This window comes from Erythrolamprus reginae, chromosome 1 (assembly GCF_031021105.1).
Source record: "Erythrolamprus reginae isolate rEryReg1 chromosome 1, rEryReg1.hap1, whole genome shotgun sequence".
NCBI classification, from domain to species: domain Eukaryota; kingdom Metazoa; phylum Chordata; class Lepidosauria; order Squamata; family Dipsadidae; genus Erythrolamprus; species Erythrolamprus reginae.
In genome coordinates this window covers 10,220,965-10,243,802 of record NC_091950.1, presented here as the reverse complement: position 1 = coordinate 10,243,802, position 22,838 = coordinate 10,220,965, and the positions used below count along the sequence as shown (strand labels likewise).

The window sequence follows — 22,838 nt, the reverse complement described above, 5'->3', positions numbered from 1 at the left end:
AAGGGGGAGGTAAGAAGGGTGGGAGGAAAAATAAAAAGGAATGGAGTAAGCAAGGAAGGAAGGAGATAAATTAAGTGTACTTGAGATAGGTGGCCGTATAAGTCAAACAAAATAAAAAGAGGGAAGGAAGGAGGGAGGGAGGGAATAAGAAACGAGAGAAGGAAGAAAGGGGAGAAGGGAAAAAAGAAGGAAGAGAGAGAGGGAGGGAGGGAGGAGGGAAAGAAGAAGTGAGTGAGTGAGTGAGTGAGGAAGGAAGGAAGGAAGGAAGGAAGGAACTGTTTTGTTATTGTTGTGAGCAGCCCCAAGTGTTCGGAGAGGGGCGGCATACAAATCTAATAAATTATTATTAAATTATTATTATTATTAAGGAAGGAGAGAGAGGGGAGAAAGGGAGGGATTAAGGCAGGCAGAGGGAAGGAATGGGGGAAGGAGGGAGGGAAAAAGTAGATGGAAGGAGGGAGGGAGGAAAGAAAGAGGAAACGGAAGGGGTGGTAAGAAGGGTGGAAGGAAAAATAAAAAGGAATAGAGGAAGGAAGGAAGGAAGGAAGGAAGGAAGGAAGGAAGGAGATAAATTAAGTGTACTTGAGATAGGCGGTCATATAAGTCAAATAGAATAAAAAGAAGAAGGGAGGGGGAGTAAGAAAGGAGAGAAGGAAGGAGAGAAGGGGGAAAAGAAGGAAGAGAGGGAGGAGGGAAAGAAGAAGGGAGGGAGGAAGGAAGGAGAGAGAAGGGAGAAAGGGAGGGATTAAGGCAGGCAGAGAGAAGGAAAGGGGGAGGGAGGGATAGAAAAGGTAGATGAAGGAGGGAGGGAAGAAAGAAATAGGAAGAGGAAGAGGAAGGGGGAGGTAAAAAGGGTGGAAGGAAAAATAAAAAGGAATGGAGGAAGGATAGAAAGAGGGAAGGAAGGATAAATGAAGAAGCAAGTAGACTTCTCCCTAAAGAAAAACTCCAAGGAATTATTCCTGAAAAGGACTATTTAAAAAAAGAAATTTTTACTACTGATCTAAATCTTCTTTTTTGACATGTTCACTTTTGGGACCTAATTTCCAAACTACAGAATCTTTGGGGGACGGGTGGATTTTTCTCCTCTCAGCCAATTTCTAGGATTCTGCGCAATTCGATTTTTCGCATCGCCGACGGCAGCACGTTCGCCTAATTGAGCTGGAGAAAGACGAGAATTTGCCCCCGAGGAGGCGCCTGGTCCTTATTTCCTACGCACCAATTGATCGCATCTGGGACTCGAAGAATGGCAACCGAAGCTCTTTGAGGCGTGAGGGCGCCATTAACTCGACTCGCAAAGATACCCTCAAAACCTAAATTAATTAATTCCCAGATTTCGGCAGGTCCAGGGGCTGCGAAGCTGGTGAAAACTTCGGTAATTGTTGCAAAGGCTGCAGAACCAAGACAACGTGGCTGTAAGATAAAGCGATCTTGCACCACACACACACAAAAAATTAACAAGGATCTTTTCTTCTTTTCTCCACAACAACAACAACACCCGGAGAGATTCTTTAGTTTAGCTGGCTTTCTGGCCTAGGATGGAACTAGAATTCACAGTCTCCTGGCTATTAGTCACCTACCTAGTTTTTATGCCTGTTAGGACTAGAACTCACAGGCTCTCAGTGTTTGGACTAAAATCAACCAATTAGCTTTCATGTCTATGGGAGGACTAGAACTCACAGTTGCCTGGTGATTGGCTCAAAGTGAACCAGCTGGGTATTATATTTAAGGTAGGACTAGAATTCACTGTCTCCTGATAATTGGCCTAAAATCAGCCAGCCAGCTTTCATGCCTAAGGCAGAACTAGAACTCACTGTCTCCTGGTGTTTAATCCAAAATCACCCAACCAGCTTTCATGCCTAAAACAGGAACTAGAACTCACAGACTCCTAGCGGTTGGAGCAAAGTCACCCAGCCAGCTTTCATGCCTAAGGCAGAACTAGAACTCACTGTCTCCTGTTTTCTTCCCCGATGCCTTAACCACTAGGCTTAACCCTTCACATTGCCTGCATGTGATGTCACAGCGGGTGCATTAATTCATTAAATTCACGCTCCCCCTCCGCTCGCCCCTCCGCCTGCCCTTTTAAACCCTCATATAACACCATGATCCCATGCTTTGCTGGGCACGGTGCGCAGTAGAAAAAGCAGCCTGTCGGGCCATGTCTGGTGCCAACCCCAGAAAGACCGTGCAGTTGTTGCTAATTTTTCTTTGGCCCAGCCAAGATGCTAGTCCTCATGCAGTTGCCTGAGAGACCTACAATTCTGTTTGAGTTGTCAGAGCAATGAAGCACGATGTGGGTTCCATACAGGCGAGCTGTATCCTAGGATTGGTCTGACAAATGTTTTGCATGCTCTGGTTAGCAGATCAGTGTTACCAGAGAAGAAGCTGTGAAGGATTTAGGTTAACAACTCTTAAAGCCTTTATGGCAATGTTGTTGCAGCGGTCTCTTTCCCGCAACCTCCGAAAAACCTCTCGCTCCTTCCTACAGCTTGCAACCTGACCACCGTTGCTGATTTGTCTCGCTTTCCTGGTTCTCCCTTTTCAGGCGCTTCTTCCTGTGGTCCGTAGGTTGCCGTGGTAACACAGCAGGCCCCTGGCTCCATCCTCCGGCCTGCTTACTCCGGTATCAGACCGCTATGCGAGATCGCCTCATATGACAGAAGCCTCTCTTATTCTCGCCCCTGTGGTGCCAGCTTAAGGCAGGGCCTCCTTTAACTGGGATTTCAAGCCATTATAATAAAAACAAAGCCTCCCTGGAAGCCCATGAGAGGGAACTGCTGCATGGGCCAAGTGCTTTCTCCTGTCTGGTTTGGTTCCGCAACCCAACGAGAGCGACAAAGACTTCAGAGGAGAATCAGAACTGCAGCAAAAACAATGGCTGCCAACCTGCCTTCCATTGAGGACCTGTAGACTGCACGAGTCAAAAAGAGGGTGGGGAAAATATTTACTGACCCCTCGCAAGCCCTTCATGGCATCGGACCAGAATATCTCCGAGACCGCCTTCTGCTGCACGAATCCCAGCGACCGATTAGGTCCCACAGAGTTGGCCTTCTCCGGGTCCGGTCGACTAAACAATGTCGTTTGGCGGGCCCCAGGGGAAGAGCCTTCTCTGTGGCGGCCCCGACTCTCTGGAACCAGCTCCCCCCTGAGATTAGAACTGCCCCCACCCTCCTTGCCTTTCGTAAACTCCTCAAATCCCACCTTTGTCGTCAGGCATGGGGGAACTGAGATATCTCCCCCGGGCCTATACAGTTTATGTATGGTATGGTATGTTTGTACGTATGTCTGCTTAATAATGGGTTTTTAAAAATATTTTAAATTGTAAATTATTAGATTTGTTATGAATTGTTTTATTGTGTTGTGAGCCGCCCCGAGTCTACGGAGAGGGGCGGCATACAAATCTAATAAATAATAATAATAATAATAATAATAATAATAATAATAATAATAATAATAATAATAATAATCCTGGACACAAACTGTTTTAACTCCTACCCTCAAAACGTCGCTACAGAGCACTGCACACCAAGACAACTAGACACAAGAGCAGTTTTTTCCCCGAACGCCATCACTCTGCTAAACAAATAATTCCCTCAACACTGTCAAACTATTTACTAAGTCTGCACTACTATTCCTAATAATTTTTTCTCATCATTCCTATCAACCATTTCATCCCACTTATGACTGTATGACTGAACTTGTTGCTTGTATTCTTAAGATTTTTAATTAACATTGATTGCTTCTTGATTGCTTATTTGACCCCTATGACAATCATTAAGTGTTGTACCTCATGATTCTTGACAAATGTATCTTTTCTTTTATGTACACTGAGAGCTTATGCACCAAGACAAATTCCTTGTGTGCCCAATCACACTTGGCCAATAAAGAATTCTATTCTATTCTATTCTATTCTATTCTATTCTAATGTCTCTTTTCTTTTATGTACACTGAGAGCATCTGCACCAAAGACAAATTCCTTGTGTCTCCAATCACACTTGGCCAATAAAGAATTCTATTCTATTCTATTCTATTCTATTCCATTCCATTCTGCCTTTCAGCATCCTGCGTTTGCAAAACTTGAAGAATCCAGACTCGCAAATCCGGGGTGTGAACCCCACTCCAGGGCTTCCTTTGAAACATAGAAACATAGAAACATAGAAACATAGAAACATAGAAACATAGAAACATAGAAACATAGAAGTCTGACGGCAGAAAGAGACCTCATGGTCCATCTAGTCTGCCCTTATACTATTTTCTGTATTTTATCTTAGGATGGATATATGTTTATCCCAGGCATGTTTAAATTCAGTGACTGTGGATTTATCTACCACGTCTGCTGGAAGTTTGTTCCAAGCATCTACTACTCTTTCAGTCAAATAATATTTTCTCACGTTGCCTTTGATCTTTCCCCCAACTAACTTCAGATTGTGTCCCCTTGTTCTTGTGTTCACTTTCCTATTAAAAACACTTCCCTCCTGGACCTTATTTAACTCTTTAACATATTTAAATGGAGCAGGATCCCCAGAAGCCAACCTGTTTCCAAACCCACTAGCCTCTGAGCATGTGAAGGGAACCTTTCTAAGCAATATGCATTTAGCCAGTGAAGGGCTGCAAAAAATGTTGTTACCACATTGTGGGTGTGGCTTATTTTGTGGGTGTGGCTTGCCAGCCATGTGACCAGGTGGGGAGTGGCTTGATGATCATGTGACCGGGGGGATGGCTTAAAGGTCATGTGACTGGCTTAAAGGTGGCAAACATGATGCCACTCATGTCAAGGGTTTGGGTTAGGGTGCCTGGCCTCTCCTCGCCTCAAGGATACAATTTCCCTCTCTATTTACTATTACTGAACACCCAAAATATACTATTTAATTCTATGTATATTATTTATTTATTTATTTATTAGATTTGTATATATGCCATATGGGTACATACATATTACACACAGGCACAGAAAAATATACATTATCTACTATATAAATGGTATGTTTATTTATTTATTTATTTTTTGGATTTGTATGCCGCCCCTCTCCGTAGACTCGGGGCGGCTAACAGCGACAATAAAACAGTGTACAGTAGTAATTTGGTATTAGAAATGATTAAAAATCTATTAATATAAAAACCAAACATACATACAGACATACCATGCATAGAATTGTAAAGGCCTAGGGGGAAAGAGGATCTCAATTCCCCCATGCTTGGCGGCAGAGGTGGGTTTTAAGTTGTTTACGAAAGGCAAGGAGGGTGGGGGTAGTTCTAATCTCTGGGGGGAGTTGGTTCCAGAGGGCCGGGGCCACCACAGAGAAGGCTCTGTATGTACACACACACACACACACACACACACACACACAGCTCTTCTAAAATTATACACATTCAACTCATTTACTGCAATAGGAAAAACATACCCAGAACCCAGAAAGGAAAAAAAAGGGGGGAAAATATCAAACTATTTGTACCGATTCTGTGTACCTGACCATATCCATAGGAACCCATCACTGTATTTAGCCCTACAGAGATGTTAAATGGAAGAATTACTAAATGAACACAGGCCCACCTTTTCACCAATAATAGCTTAATTCCGGTCTGTAGAAGGACAGGATCCTAGTATTTAAATACCGTAGCTCTTATGTTCTGGGATCTTCTAAACCAGGGGTCTCCAACCTTGGCAACCTTAGGACTTGTGGACATAGAAACATAGAAATATGGAAGACTGACGGCAGAAAAAGACCTCCTGTTCCATCTAGTCTGCCCTTATACTATTTCCTGTATTTTATCTTACAATGGATATATGTTTATCCCAGGCATGTTTAAATTCAGTTACTGTGGATTTACCAACCACATCTGCTGGAAGTTTGTTCCAAGCATCTACTACTCTTTCAGTCAAATAATATTTTCTCATGTTGCCTTTGATCTTTCCCCCAACTAACTTCAGATTGTGTCCCCTTGTGCTTGGGTTCACTTTCCTATTAAAAACACTTCCCTCCTGAACCTTATTTAACCCTTTAACATATTTAACTTCGGCTCCCAGAACTCTGGTTGCCAAGATTCAAGATCCCTGCTCTGAACTGTTTATATTCTGCCAGGTTGTATGTTGTTTCTCTGTGTCATATAATATCTGTGGGAATATGTGCATAATTTTGTATTTATTTATCCTCTTATCTTTTGTTTTATGGAGTTGCTAAGGATCAACACCAACCTTAGAATATCTTTATTGTCATTTTGGATGTACACTCATCGGCAAACATCAAAATGAGATTTCGCTGCCTACAGCTCTCAAAGGGTCACCACCACCTCCAAATATTGCAATGAAATTTCATTTTAATGTTTGCCGATGAGTGTACATTCAAAGTGACAATAAAGATATTCTAAGTCTAAGGTTGGTGTTGATTCTTAGCAACTCCATAAAACAAACCATAACATAACATATGGTAAAAAGGATGTTGAGGCTCTAGAAAAAGTGCAGAAAAGAGCAACAAAGATAATTAGGGGACTGGAGGCTAAAACATATGAAGAACCGTTGCAGGAACAGGATAGGTCTATTTAATGAAAAGAAGAACCAGGGGAGACATGATAGCAGTCTTCTAATATCTCAGGGGTTGCCACAAAGAAAAAGGAGTCAACCTATTCTCAAAAGCACCTGAGAGTAGAAGAAGAAGCAGTGGATGGAAACTAAACCAGGTTTGCCTGGTGCACCAGTTGCGGCCCTATCTGGACCGGGACTCACTGCTCACAGTCACTCATGCCCTCTTCATCTCGAGGCTCGACTACTGTAATGCTCTCTACATGGGGCTATAGAATGCAGCTGCGAGAGCAATCATGGGCTTCCCCAGGTATGCCCATGTTACACCAACACTCCGCAGTCTGCATTGGTTGCCGATCAATTTCCGGTCACAATTCAAAGTGTTGGTTATGACCTATAAAGCCCTTCATGGCATCGGACCAGAATATCTCCGGGACCGCCTTCTGCCGCACGAATCCCAGCGACCGGTTAGGTCCCACAGAGTTGGCCTTCTCCGGGTCCCGTCAACTAAACAATGCCGTTTGGCGGGACCCAGGAGAAGAGCCTTTTCTGTGGCGGCCTCGACCCTCTGGAACCAGCTTCCCCCATATATCAGAGTTGCCCCCACCCTCCTTGCCTTTCGCAAGCTCCTTAAAACCCACCTCTGTCGTCAGGCATGGGGGAATTGAAATTTCACTTCCCCCTAGGCTTATAGAATTTATACATGGTATGCTTGTATGTATGAGTGGTTCTTTAAATTGGGTTTTTAAAGATTATTTTTAATATTAGATTTGTTTTCATTGTCTTTTCATTGTTGTTAGCCGCCCTGAGTCTTCGGAGAGGGGCGGCATACAAATCTAATAAATAAATAAATAAATAAACATGATGGTGAGACCACACTTGGAGTACTGTGCACAGTTCTGGTCACTGCACCTCAAGAAGGATATAATGGAACTGGAAAAGGTGCAAAAAAGGGCAACAAGAATGATCAAGGAAATGGAGCCCCTCCCTTATGATACCAGGTTGCAACGCCTTGGTCTCTTCAGCCTTGAAAGACGGCGTTTAAGGGATGACTTGATCGAAGGGTATAAAATCATGCATGGGATAGAAAAGGTGCATAGAGAAATATTCTTTTCTCTGTCACACAATACTAGGACGAGGGGGTCCTCCCTAAAGCTCATAGGTAAGAAAGGGAGGACAAAGTGTTTCAAAACGGCGTCTGTAAGTGATGTACGTTACAAGCAGCGTGTCGTCATTGAATTCCTCACTGCAGAGAAAGAAACTCTTGGGAAAGTTCACACACGCTTGTGTGCAGTTTATGGGGAATCTGCAGTCGACAGAAGTACGGTTAGTCGCTGGGCACAGAGAGTGAGGCCATTAGAAGACGGAAATGGCTTGGTAACCAGAACAAGGAGTGGTACCGACAGGGCATACACGCCCTTTTGTCTCACTGGAGGAAGGTCATAGAACGGGACGGAGATTACATGGAAAAATAGGGAGTGTAGAAGATGTTGGGGGAGAATTTTGCACACGCGGAAGGTAACCAGACCAGATTATCTCAGGGACCGCCTTCTGCTGCACGAATCCCAGCGACCAGTTAGGTCCCACAGAGTGGGCCTTCTCCGGGTCCCGTCAACTAAACAATGTCATTTGGCGGGGAAGTGCCTTCTCTATGGTGGCCCCGGTCCTCTGGAACCAACTCCCCCCAGAGATTAGAATGGCCCCCACCCTCCTTGCCTTTTGTAAGCTTCTTAAAACCCACCTCTGCCGTCAGGCATGGGGGAATTGAGATTCTTTCCCCCTTAGGCCTTTACAATTTATGCATGGTATGTTTTGTATGTATGTTTGGTTTTATAATAAGGGTTTTTAATTGTTTTACTATTGGATTGTCACATGTTGTTTTATCACTGTTGTTAGCCGCCCTGATTCCACGGAGAGGGGCGGCATACAAATCCAATAAATAAATAATAAATAAACAAACCCCAGCAACTAGCCACAGTTCATCACTATACCTAGTTGAAGTCTTCAACGAAAAATACTGCAGCAGGCTTTCTTGTAAAAATATATTTTACTTTTTCTTCTTAGCAAAATGTTTCTCTAAAAAAACCCACCTATCACAGCACTATCATACTCTACTATTACATCCACCACTGCAACCATCCACAAACCACTAAGCACTCAACCACCAACCACTATAATAAACCACTCACTACAAACCACCCAGCACAAACCACTCACTATAACAAACCACTCTCTACTATAACAAACCACACCCATATAAGGGTGTTTCTCCTTATATATAGGTTACAGCCAATCAGGTTGCAGCACAATTAGCAAACTCATGATTACATACTGATTATGGCTTCCATCAGTCTTCCCCCATAGTTACAGACCATTTTCTTGCATTGTAATATTACCTCAAGAAATAAACCTATTTCTGACAGAAGAAACATCATTCTCTCTTGTGTGTAAGTTTCATTGTGTTCATTTTCATTGTGTTTCATTGTGTTCAATAAATAATTGTTGAAGGGACCGCCTTCTGCTGCACGAATCCCAGCAACCAGTTTGGTCCTACAGAGTGGGCCTTCTCCGGGTCCCGTCACCTAAACAATGTTGCTTGGCGGGACCCAGGGGAAGAGCCTTCTCTGTGGCGGCCCCGGCCCTCTGGAACCAACTCCCCCCAGAGATTAGAATTGCCCCCACCCTCCTCGCCTTTCGTAAGCTCCTTAAAACCCACCTCTGCTGCCAGGCATGGGGGAACTGAGATACTCTTTCCCCCTAGGCCTTTACAATTTTATGCATGGTATATCTGTATGTATGTTTGGTTTTTATAATAATGGGTTTTTAACTGTTTTTAGTATTGGATTATTATTATATGCTGTTTTATTACTGTTGTTAGCCGCCCCGAGTCTGCGGAGAGAGGCGGCATACAAATCCAATCAATCAATCAATCAATCAATAAAATGTGGCACATTACTTTCTGACCGACCCTAGTATCTTCGATCGTACCAGCTGATCGCCAGGAAAAGTTCCAGATGTCAGAGGCCACAGAAAAGTCACAGCATTAAGTTACCTCTCTCCAATAAACAGAGTCCGGTTGATGGTCAGCATCCGTTGAATATGGAGGCGCTCGGCCCCGCCGTCTTGGCCGGTGAATCGGCCCAGTCCGTTGCCCACAAACACTGCATATTGCTTCACGTCTGCAGGAAATCAAAGACAGGTGGGGAGTCACAAGCGGTTCTGAACTTATGACCACCACAGAGTCCAGCATTTCCGCTGCTAAGTGAGACCGTTGTTAAGTTTTTTGCTTCATTTTATGTCCTTTCCCACAGCAGTTGTTAAGGGAGTTACTGTAGTTGTTAAAGTAGTAATCCAGTTGCAGTGAGTAGGTTAATACTGCGACTAAGGGAAAAGGATGAAACAGACTTTTTACATAATTTGGGACAAATTGGTCTGCATGGCTGAATAAGAAAAATAAAACAAATTGAGATTAGTAGTATAGAGGTGATATAAATCAATCAATCAATAAATATAAATGGACATTCAGCCTCATTTACTGCGATAGGAAAAACATACCCAGAGCCCAGAAGCGGGGGGGGGGGGGGAGTCAATTGTTTTCTATTGGTTCGGTGTACTTGACCGTACCCGTAGGAGCCCATCACTGCCCACAACGGTCCTATGTGGTGAGCTGGGCTGAGATAAAGTGACTGGCCCAAAGTCACCAAGTTGACTTTCCGTCTCCTGGTGATTGGCCCAATGTCAACCAACCAGCTTTCATGCCTAAAATGGGATTAGAATGTAGTCTCCTTAAAGCCACCCAGGTAGCTTTCATGCTTAAGGTGGGACTAAGGATCCCAGTCTCTTTGGGATTGGCTCAAAGTCACTCAGTTGGCTTTCGTGCCTAAGGCGGGACTAGAACTCACCGTCTCCTGGTGATTGGCCCAGAGTCACCCAGCTGGCTTTTATACTGAAGGCAGGACTAGAACTCCCAGTCTCTTCATTATTTCTACCAGTTCTGCGTACCTGACTGTACCCGTAGGAGCCCATCACTGCCCACAATGGTCCTATGTGGTGAGCTGGGCTGAGATAGAGTGACTGGCCCGAAGTCACCTGGTTGACTTTCCGGCCTAAGGCGGGACTAGAATTCATGGTCTCCTGGTGATTGGCCCAATGTCAACCAACCAGCTTTCATGCCTAAAATGGGATTAGAACATAGTCTCCTTAAAGCCACCCAGGTAGCTTTCATGCTTAAGGTGGGACTAAAGCTCCCAGTCTCTTCGTGATTGGCTCAAAATCACCCAGTTGGTTTTCATGCCTAAGGCGGGACTAGAACTCACTGCCTCCTGGTGATTGGCTCAAAGTCACCCAGCTGGCTTTTATATTTAAGGCAGAACTAGAACTCCTAGTCTCTTCAGGATTGTCTCAATGTCACCCAACTGGCTTTCGTGCCTAAGGCAGAACTAGAACTCACTGTCTCCTAGTGATTGGCCCAAAGCGAGACTGGAACTCACCGTCTCCTGGTGATTGGCCGAAAGTCAACCAATCAGCTTTCATGCCTAAAGCGGGATTAGAACGAAATCTCCTTAAAGTGACCCAGGTGGTTTTCACCCTTAAGGCGGGACTTAAACTCCCAGGACCTTTGGGATTGGCTCAAAGTCACTCAGTTGGCTTTCACGCTTAAGGTGGGACTAGAATTCTACCAGTTCTACGTATCTGACCAAGAATTTTCTACCAGTTCTGTGTACCTCACTGTACCCGTAGGAGCCCATCACTGTTTTTCAGCAATCTTCTACAGCGAGGGTCTATCCACAGACTATCCACCCTAATGTCTTCCTCATCCTCCGACTGGGACCCTCCCCCATTTGTTTACATTGTCTTTTTATATTGTTGTTAGCCGCCCCGAGTCATCGGAGAGGGGCGGCATACAAATCTAATAAATAAATAAAATAAAATAAATAAATATATCAGCCCCCTCTAGTGGTTCATCGGGTTCATTCAGGTCATTCTCCCTCTCATTCTCCCTCTCTGCATCAGCTGGCAAACCCCCTGGCCCAGGGTATCCAGAAGGGCCTGGATCCTCCTCCTCAAATCTGACATGACCAGTGGTGGACAAGGAGTGCTCACAACACTTCCCGATTTGCAAAATTCTGTTAACGTCACCAGTTGGGGAAAAAAACCCCGCTCTCCCGCTGGGTACTTACAGTCCTCCAGAGCGACGCTGATGGGCCCAGATTCTTCGGGGAAGTGGGCGCGAGACGTCCTCTCTAGCAGCAGTAAGAAGATGAGAGGCAAGCAGGCAGGGCTCATGGCTTCCACGCAGCGTGCCCTTCGCACCCCTGGAAAAAAAAATGTAATGGTTATTTATTTATTTATTTGTTTATTGATTGATTGATTGATTGATTGATTGATTGATTGGACTTGCATGCTGCCTCTCTCCGTGGACTCGGAGTGGCTCACAAGATATAGCAAACACACAACAGTTCTGTACAGTTCTGGTCACCGCACCTCAAGAAGGATACAATGGAACTGGAAAATGTGCAAAAAAAGGCAACAAGAATGATCAAGGAAATGGAGCCCCTCCCTTATGAAACCAGGTTGCAACGCCTTGGTCTCTTAGAAACATAGCAGAAAAAGACCTCATGGTCCATCTAGTCTGCCCTTATACTATTTTCTGTATTTTATCTTAGGATGGAGATATGTTTATCCCAGGCATGTTTAAATTCAGTGACTGTGGATTTATCAACCACGTCTGCTGGAAGTTTGTTCCAAGGATCTACTACTCTTTCAGTAAAATAATATTTTCTCACGTTGCTTTTGATCTTTCCCCCAATTAACTTCAGATTGTATCCCCTTGTTCTTGTGTTCACTTTTCTATTAAAAACACTTCTCTCCTGGACCTTATTTAACCCTTTGACTTATTTAAATGTTTCGATCATGTCCCCCTTTTTCCTTCTGTCCTCCAGAGTCCAGACTACTGTATACAGATTGAGTTCATGAAGTCTTTCCTGATACGTTTTATGCTTAAGACCTTCCACCATTCTTGTAGCCCGTCTTTGGACCTGTTCAATTTTGTCAATATCTTTTTGTAGGTGAGGTCTCCAGAACTGAGCACAGTATTACAAATGTGGTCTCACCAGCGCTCTACATAGCGGGATCAATGTAAAGGTTATTTATTTATTTATTTATTGATTGATTGATTGGACTTGTATGCTGCTCCTCTGCATGGACTCAGGGCGGCTCACAACATATAGCAAAAACAACAGTTCTGTACAGTTCTGGACACCGCGCCTCAAGAAGGATACAATGGAACTGGAAAAGGTGCAAAGGGCAACAAGAATGATGAAGGAAATGGAGCCCCTCCCTTATGAAACCAGGTTGCAACGCCTTGGTCTCTTCAGCCTTGAAAGACAGCATTGAAGGGGTGACTTGATTGAAGTGTATAAAATCATTTATGGGATAGAAAAGGTGGATAGAGAAAAATTCTTTTCTCTATCACACAATACTAGGACGAGGGGCCCCTCCCTAAAGCTCACAGGTAAGAAAGCGAGGACAAATAAAGGGAAACATTTCTTCACCCAGAGGGTCCTTGGTTGATGGAATTCCCTTCCAGAAGAGGTTGTGACAGCTGTCAGCCTTGATAGCTTCAAGGCAGGATTAGACAGAGTGATGGATGCCAAGTGTATCATAGGTGGTTATTGAAACGGATGTCCAAGTGCTGCCTCTATGTTGTTTGAGGCAGGCAGGATTCCCTTGAGTCCCATTTGTTGGGGGTCGAGGGAAAGGGAGGGTCTTGCCTTCTCTTTCTGCTCAAGATCCCCATGGACAATTGGTGGGCCACTGTGTGACACAGAATCCTGGACGCGATGGGCTTTGGCCTGATTCAGCAGGGCTCTTCTTAGGTTCTTATGTTCTAAGAGCATTATATTGAATTAATATACTACAAAGTTCTTAAAATTCTAACTTAAAACATTCATTTTCATTCATTCAATAATCACACTAACAACATTCGTTGGACAGGGGAAGGTCTAATATCCCCACGCCTGGTGGCAAAGATGTGTTTTTAAACTCTTTCGGAAGGCAAGGAGAGAGGGGGCAGTACGAATCTCTTGGGGGATTTGATTCCAGAGGTCCGGGGCCCCCACAGAGAAGGCTCTTCCCCTAGGACCCACCAGCTGACATTCCTTGGTCGACGGGACCCTAAGGAGACCAACTCTGTGGGACCTCACCGGTCGCTGGGATTCGTGCGGCAGGAGGCGGTCTCGGAGATAGTCTGGTCCTATGCCATGTAGGGCTTTATAGGTCATAACCAACACTTTGAATTGTGTCCGGAAACAGATCGGCAACCAATACCAATAAATAAATTTATATTTATTTATTTTATTTTGTCAAGTACGTATTGATGGCATACAGAGATATAATATTTATATTCACGATACTAATAACAGAGAAACATTAGGACAGGGGGTGCATGGCCCTTATGCATGCTCCTTACTGATCTTTTAGGAATTGGGTGAGGTCAACAGTGAATAGACTAAGGGTAAAATTTGGGGGTTTAGACGATGATACTATAGAGTCAGGTAGTGAGTTCCATCCATCTAAAGTTGTATTTCTTGCAGTTGAGTTTGGAGCAGTTTATTTTAAGTTTTTATTTGCTGTGTGCTCGTGTGTTGTTGTGGTTGAAGCTGATGTCCTTGACAGGAAGGACGTTGTAGCAGATGATTTTATGGGCTATGCTTAGGTCGTGTTTAAGGCGACAAAGCTCCAAGATTTCTAAACCTAGGATTGTATGTCTTGTTGCGTAGGGTGTTCCGTTGCACGTGGAGGAGTGGAGAGCTCTTCTAGTAAAAATATGGAACACTTCACGAATTTGCGCAGGGGCTATGCTAATCTTCTCTGTACCACTCCAATTTTAGTATGCCGAAGCACACATATCATGGAACATCATCTTTCGGCTGTGGCGAGGGGGGCGTTTGCCCAGGTCCGCCTGGTGCACCAGTTGGGGCCCTATTTGGACAGGGAGTCACTGCTCACAGTCGCTCACGTCCTCATCACCTCGAGGTTCGATTACTGCAACGCTCTCTACATGGGGCTACCTCTGAAAAGTGTTCGGAAACTTCAGATCATGCAGAACGCAGCCGCGAGAGCCATCGTGGGGCTTCCTAGATTCACCCACGTTTCTTCAACACTCTGTGGCCTGCATTGGCTGCCGATCAGTTTCCGGTCACAATTCAAAGTGTTGGTCATGACCTTTAAAACCCTACATGGCATTGGACCAGAGTACCTCCGTAACCGCCTGCTACCGCACGAATCCCAGCGACCAATAAGTTCCCACAGAGTTGGCCTTCTCCGGGTCCCGTCGACTAAATAATGTTTGGCGGGCCCCAGGGGAAGAGCCTTCTCTGTGGCAGCCCCGGCCCTCTGGAACCAACTCCCCCCTGGAGATTAGAACTGCCCCCACCCTTCCTGTCTTTCGTAAACTACTCAAGACTCACTTATACCGCCAGGCATGGGGGAGTTGAGACACCTTTCCCCCAGGCTCTTTTATACTTTGTTTTATGTTTGGTATGAATGTGCTGTTTGGTTTTTTAAATAATGATAGGGTTTTATATGTTTTTTTTAATATTAGATTTGTTCCACTGCTATATTGTTTTTATTGCTGATGTGAGCCGCCCCGAGTCTTCGGAGAGGGGCAGCATACAAATCTAATAAATAAATATACTAAATATGTGCTTTGGCATATATGAAGAATATCAAGCTCTTAGGCCAACGAAATCAAACATTAAACCATCTGTATCACTTGGGGACAAACCCAAATAAAGACAGATAGCATCTGAATAGCTTGAACCCCGGGCCACGCCAGGCACCTACGCTTGTCGTTCTATTGTTGATTGATTTCCAAAATCCATCCAACTGCCTGTCTTGCCTGCCCTGTCCTCTTTCCCTTAGTGGTTGGCTACGGAAATGAAGATGCCAGTTGCTAAGATAGATCTACCCTCAGATGACCCCCTGTGTCGGACCAATTTATCATCCGATTTCTGCTTTCCCTCCGTTTGAATTCCATTGGGAAAATTTTTAACCTCACTTGGTTCAGTGGAAGTGAAGAACGGGGGTCAATTCTTTTAGACATACACTCACTCACACACACACACACACACACACACACACACAGAGAGAGTGAGAGTGAGAGAGAGAGAGATTTTATTAATTTTCTATTGTTTACATTTGTTAGTGCTGAGTAGACTTTGTGTTGTCTGGATATTTAATTTGCTCAGCAATACAGATTACATTCTTAATATCCATCCCTTTTCCCCAAACACTAGTAATATAAATTCCACATCTAATAATAATAATAATAATATGTTGTGGTTCGCTCTGGCCCAGCGCCTGCCCCAAGGACTGTGGATGCGGGGAGAGACATCCACATGCTGCAGGCCTGTTTTGCCCCAGGTGGAATCTGCTGATGAAGGCTCCTCTGACCAAGAAGACATGAGTGACAGGGAGGAGGAGAATGTGGCAGACAGCTCAGAGGGAGATCAATTATCTAGCTCCTCCTTGGATTTAGAACAAGAGTTAATGATACAGCCACGCATGTGGAGAGCGATGCATAGGCAGCAACAACTGAGAGATTATTATCAAAGAAAATGAGGCCACATGTGGTTGGGTGGGGCTGTGGTCATTAGTGAGGCTGCTATAAAGAGCAGCCTGTGGGTTTGGCCATTGTGGAGGATTATCTGATCCTTGTGTTTCGTGACTGCTTTACTGACTTTGACCTTTTGTGTGCTGATTTTTCCCCGCTTTGAAACTAAACCAGAGCAAAGTGTGTTTCACTTTGTGAAAGAAGAAGGACTGTGAATTGCCTCACAGCTGCAAGCTAAGTATCTCAGAACTGATAAGGGACTTGTACAAATTACCAGTTTGTTTGGAGATGAGTGCTCTTTGCTATACCAAAAGAGGGCTTGGTTTAAGTGAATTTTCATTATAAAGAACATTGTTTTGAATTTTCAAACGTGTGTGTGTGTGAAATTTGTACCTGTGAATTTTTGGGAGAAGTCTACCAGAGAGCCCGACAGAACAACAATAATAACTACAACAGAGTTGGAAGGGACCTTGGAGGTCTTCTAGTCCAACTCCTTGCTTAGGCAGGAAACTCTACACTACTTGAGACAAATGGTTATCCAACATCTTTTTTAAAACTTCCAGTGTGGAGCATTTACAACTTCTGGAGGCAAGCTGTTCCACTGATCAATTGTTTTAACTGTCAGGAATTTTCTCCTTAGTTCTTAGTTGCTTCTCTCCTTGTTTAGTTTCCACCCATTGCTTTTTGTTCTACCCTCAGGTGCTTTGGAGAATAGCTTGACTCCCTCTTCTTTGTGGCAACCCCTGAGATATTGACATGATGACTGCTATCATGTCTCCCCTGGTCCTTTTTTGCATTAAATTAGCCATGTCCAGTTGGTTTGTTGGCATGCCCAGAATAGTCTGATATTATTCTGTCTCTTCTTTCCGTTTAATTTTCAATGTACAGTGCATCTACACATTTATGCACAATCTAGTATCTTTCTTCCTACCAATACCTATACCAATACCAGTACCAATACCAATACCAATGCCAACACCAACACCAACACCAGTAACAACAACAACAGAATTGGAAGGGACCCTGGAGGTCTTCTAGTCCAGCCCCCTGCTTAGGCAGGAAACCCTATATCACTTCAGACAAATGGTTATCCAACATCTTCTTAAAAACTTCCAGTGTTGGAGCATTCACAACTTCTGGGGGCAAGCTGTTCCACTGGTTTATTATTCTAACTCAGGAAATTTCTCCTTAGTTCTAAGTTGCTTCTCTCCTTGCTTAGTTGCCACCCATTGCTTTTTGTTCTACCCTCAGGTGCTTTGGAGCATATAATCCTTGCTGCTGTTAAGACATGCAATATTAAATATCTACTTTGTTTTAGCATATTTTTCTGGGTATTATGCCTAATAAAAACAGCTCAGGTTTTAAATCTCTATGTTTCCCTATCATCTTTTCTACCCATCTATGTATTTTTACCCAATTTTTTTTTTGCTTTTACACCAGTCCCGCCACATATGATAAAATATTCCCGTTCTTTGGTTACATTCCCAATTCTGATATTGCTGTTTTCAAGGAGTTAAGCCTTCCGCCACAGGCCAATATACTAACCGTCCAGAAAGGTGCATAAATACATTTTTGTTTATGCACCCTCAAAACACTTGAGTGTAGAACAAGAAGCAATGGGTGGAAATTAAACAAGGAGAGAAATAACATAGAACTAAACAGAAATTTCCTGACAGTCAGAACAGTTAATCTGTTAATCTCACGCCATAGGGTTTTCTTACGGCTATTTCTATCATATTAATTATATTGGTTAATTATATTATAGGTAATATTGTTCTACTTCCACCGCCTTTCTGTTATCATTTCCCAATAGTTCCATTTGATACAAATTATACATTCTATCAAATACCATTTTTAAACAAAATTATTCTCTAAAGAAAATAAATTTCTAGACTTTGATATTTATTCCATTATTATGTCTGATTTTGTATTTTCCTCGTTTCTAACCATTCATAAAATATATTCCAGATTTTATAACATTCCGAATGTTATTTTATTAATTTTCTATTGTTTACATTTGTTAGTGCTGAGTAGACTTTGTGTTGTCTGGATATATAATTTGCTCAGCAATACAGATTACATTCTTAGGGTCTAAAAATTAAAGATAAAGAAGACTCATAATTTTATGATTGTTGGAATTTACTCTACCACTGGTTAGAAAAAAGAAAAAATCCTTGCTAATTACAATATGAACTTGTTCTAGGGTATTCACCCTAGAACAAGGACAGAAGCACCAGCCTGAAGATGACGAGTGGGACCTCGTCGAAATGTCGTCAGAAATTTCCAAATCCTACATGGGAAGAAACGTAACCCAGCCCTAAAAACTGAAACTAGACTCAGAACACACATTGCAAAACAATTCAAGTAGCCTGCAAGCTCCAACTACTCAGGATATCACGCCTAATCAACAACCATTAACTAATCTTCAGCTACATCAACGACCCCAGATGTTACCCCACTGACTCACCAGGAAGTTTCTACACAGCAGGCAATTGCTGAGCCATCAAACCACACCCAGCCACCAGTATTTATAGAAGGAAGGCAGCTCAGGTCTCGCAGTGTTTGCCTTAGGACAAGGACAGAAACACCAGCCTGAAGATGACGAGTGGGACCTCGTCGAAACGTCGCCAGAAATTTCCAAATCCTACACGGGAAGAAACCCGAATATACCAAGACCGTCATTCATACATTCTATCAAATATCATTTTTAAACAAAATTATTCTTTAAAGAAAATAAATTTCTAGACTTTTATATTGATTCCACTATTATGTCTGATTTTGTACTTTCCTCATTTATAGCCATTCATAAAATATATTACAGATTTTATAACATTCCGAATGCTTGCAAATGGTATTTTAAGGCATCGGTTCTAGAAATTGTCCTATATTAAATTCGTTGGGGACCGATTGTCCTCCGAATGAATAATTAGCGGTTTGCAAAATTTTCCTCCTTGCAAAATCCACTGGCGAGTCATCTGTCAGTCAAAAAACAGGAGTGGGACACACAGGAGACCATCTGTTCCTGCGGTGATGGATGGATTGATTCACATGCCATCACGTTTTTTTAAAGATTTTTTTTTAAATCTCGCTTTTATTATTGACAGAAATAACTGTAGGTGGTGAACATCTCTAAAAGCGCCTTCTGCCTCCCAGCTGCCCCACAACCAGTGAAGGGCTGCAAAAATTATTTATTTATTTATTAGATTTGTATGCCGCCCCTTTATTACCACACTGTGGGCGTGCCTTATTTTGTGGGTGTGGCTTGCTGACCATGTGACCAGGTGGGAGTGGCTTGATGATCATGTGTCAGGGGGATGGCTTAAAGATCACGTGACTGGCTTAAAGGTGGCCAACTTGATGTCACTCACGTCAAGGGTTAGGATTAGGGTGCCTGGCCTCTCCTCGCCTCAAAGAATTACAATTTCCATCTCTATTTACTATGAATGAACATCCAAAATACACTATTTATGTATATATGCCATATGGATACATACATATTACACGTAGGCACACAAAAAATACATTATCTACTATATAAAGTGTATGTGTATCTACACACACACACACACAGCTCATCTAAAATTATACACATTCAACCTCATTTACTGCAATAGGAAAAACATGCACAGAGCCCAGAAGGGAAAAAAAGAAAAAAATTCAATTTTTTTCTACCAGTTATGCGTACCTGACCGTACCCGTAGGAGCCCATCACTGCCCACAGCGGTCCTGTGAGGTGGGCTGGGCTGAGATAGAGCCACTGGCCCAAAGTCACCTGGTTGACTTTCAGGCCTAAGGCGGGACTAGAATTCACGGTCTCCTGGTGATTGGCCCAAAGTCAACCAACCAGCTTTCATGCCAAAGGTGGGATAAGAACACAGTATTATTAAAGCCACCCAGCTGGCATTCATGCTTAAGGCGGGACTAAGGATCCCAGTCTCTTCGTGATTGGCTCAAAATCATCCAGATGGTTTTCGTGCCTAAGGCGGGACTAGAACTCAGTGTCTCCTGGTGATTGGCTCAAAGTCACCCAGCTGTCTTTTATACTGAAGGCAGAACTAGAACTCCCAGTCTCTTCATAATTGTCTCAAAGTCACCCAACTGGTTTTTGTGCCTAAGGCAGAACTAGAACTCACTGTCTCCTAGTGCAGTGTTTTTCAACCAGTGTGCCGCGGCACACTAGTGTGCCGCGAGACATGGTCAGGTGTGCCGCGAAGCTCAGAGAGAGAAAGAAAGGAAGAGAGAGAGAGAAAAAAAAGAAAGCAAGAGAGAGAAAGAGTGAGCGAGCGAGAGAGAAAGAGAAGAGAGAGAGAAAGCAAGAGAGAGAGAGAGAGAACAAGAAAAAGAAAGCAAGAGAGAAAGAAAGAGAGAAAGAGAGAGAGAAAGCAAGGGAGAGAAAGAGAAAGAGAGGGAGGGAAGAAGAGAGAGAGAAAGACATAGAGGGAGGTAGGGAGGGAGAGAGAAAGAGAGCAAAAAAGAGAGGAAGGAAGGAAGACAAAGAAAGAGGGATGGAGAGAGAGAAAAGATGGAGAAAGAGGGAGGGAGAGAGAAATAGAGCAAAAGGGAGGAAGAGAGAGAGAGATTTTTTTTTGTCCAAACTTTTTTTAGCAAACCCCCCCCCCTCCGCTCAATGTGCCCCAGGGTTTTGTAAATGTAAAAAAATGTGCCGCGACTCAAGAAAGGTTGAAAATCACTGTCCTAGTGATTGGTCCAAGGCGGGACTAGAACTCACTGTCTCCTGGTGATTGGCCCAAAGTCACCCAGCTGGCTTTTATAAGTATAACATCAGAACTAGAACTCCTAGTCTCTTCATGATTGGCTCAGTCACCCAGATGGTTTTCGTGCCTAAGGTGGGACTGGAACTCATTGTCTCCTGGTGACTGGTGCAAAATCACCCAGCTGGCTTTCATGCCTAAGTCAGGACTAGAACTCACTGTCTCCTGGCAACTGGCGCAAAGTCACCCAAGCAGCTTTCATGCCTAAGGTAGGACTAGAACTCCCATCTCCTGGTAATTGGTCCAAAGTCACCCAGCTGGATTGAATGCCTAAGGCAGGACTACAACTCCCATCTCCTGGTGATGGGCCCAAAGTCACCCAGCTGGCTTTTATACTGAAGGAAGAACTAGAACTCCCATCTCCTGGTTGGCCCAAAGTCTCCCAGCTGGCCTTGATGATGATGATGATGATGATGATAATAATAATAATAATAATAATAATAATAATAATAATAATAATAATTTATTGGATTTGTATGCCGCCCCTCTCCGTAGATTCGGGGCGGCTAACAACAATGATATAAACAGCATGTGACAATCCAATAATAAAATAACTAAAAACCCTTATTATAAAACCAAACATACACACAAACATACCATGCATAAATTGTAATGGCCTAGGGGGAAGAGCTATCTCAACTCCCCCATGCCTGGCAGTATAAATGAGTCTTGAGTAGTTTACGAAAGACAGGGAGGGTGGGGGCAATTCTAATCTCCGGGGGGAGTTGGTTCCAGAGGGCCAGGGCCACCACAGAGAAGGCTCTTCCCCTGGGTCCACCAAACGACATTGTTTAGACGACGGGACCTGGAGAAGGCCAACTCTGTGGGACCTTATCGGTCGCTGGGATTCGTGCGGTAGCAGATGGTTCCGGAGATAGTTTGGTCCAAAGCCATGTAGGGCCAATGCAAGCCACGGAGTGTTGAGGAAACATGGGCGAATCTTGGAAGCCCCACGATGGCTCTCGCTGTTGCGTTCTGCATGATCTGAACTTTCTGAACACTTTTCAAAGGTAGCCCCATGTAGAGAGCGTTGCCATAATCGAACCTCGAGGTGCTGAGGGCATGAGTGACTGTGAGCAGTGACTCCCGGTCCAAATAGGGCGGCAACTGGTGCACCAGGCGAACCTGGGCAAACGCCCTCCTCGTCACAGCCGAAAGATGATGTTCCAATGTCAGCTGTGGATCAAGGAGGACGCCCAAGTTGCGAACCCTCTCTGAGGGGGTCAGTAGTTCCCCCCCAGGGTAATGGACGGACAGATGGAATTGTCCTTGGGAGGCAAGACCCACAGCCACTCCGTCTTGTCTGGGTTGAGTTTGAGTTTGTTGACACCCATCCAGGCCCCAACAGCCTCCAGGCACCGGCACATCACTTCCACTGCTTCGTTGACTGGGCATGGGGTGGAGATGTATAGCTGGGTATCATCGGTGTATTGATGATACCTCACCCCATGCCCTTGGATGATCTCACCCAGCGGTTTCATGTAGATATTAAATAGCAGGGGGGAGAGGACCGACCACTGAGGCACCCCACAAGGGAGAAACCTAGAGGTCGACCTTTGACCCCCCACTAACACCGACTGCGACCGGCCGGAGAGGTAGGAGGAGAACCACTGAAGAACAGTGCCTCCCACTCCCAACCCCTCCAGCCGATGCAGGATACCATGGTCGATGGTATCGAAAGCCGCTGAGAGGTCAAGAAGCACCAGGACAGAGGACAAGCCCCTGTCCTGGGCCTGCCAGAGATCATCCATCAACGCGACCAAAGCAGTTTCCGTGCTGTAGCCGGGCCTGAATCCAGACTGCTGAGGACCTAGATAATCGGCTTCTTCCAAGGACCGCTGGAGTTGGAGCGCCACCACCTTCTCAACAACCTTCCCCATAAAGGGAAGCTTGGAGACTGGACGGTAGTTATTAAACACAGCTGGGTCCAGGG

General features: G+C 44.2%; 1 protein-coding gene and 1 pseudogene across 1 annotated transcript in view; both read right to left on the bottom strand.

The window, feature by feature from the left end:
- The window catches only part of SEMA6B (semaphorin 6B), a 98,553-nt gene extending 86,747 nt beyond the window's left edge, over positions 1-11,806 (bottom strand). Inside the window, exons 1-2 of the mRNA XM_070732103.1 lie at positions 11,698-11,806; positions 9,570-9,696 (exon numbers count right to left, since the gene is read on the bottom strand). Of these exons, the coding sequence (XP_070588204.1) occupies positions 9,570-9,696; positions 11,698-11,803 (233 nt within the window). The 5' untranslated portion in view covers positions 11,804-11,806. The remainder of the gene's footprint in view (positions 1-9,569; positions 9,697-11,697) is intronic.
- A 2,533-nt stretch (positions 11,807-14,339) lies between these two features.
- Positions 14,340-14,424, bottom strand: LOC139158283 (U6 spliceosomal RNA; annotated as a pseudogene).
- Between the last annotated feature and the right edge of the window lie 8,414 nt (positions 14,425-22,838).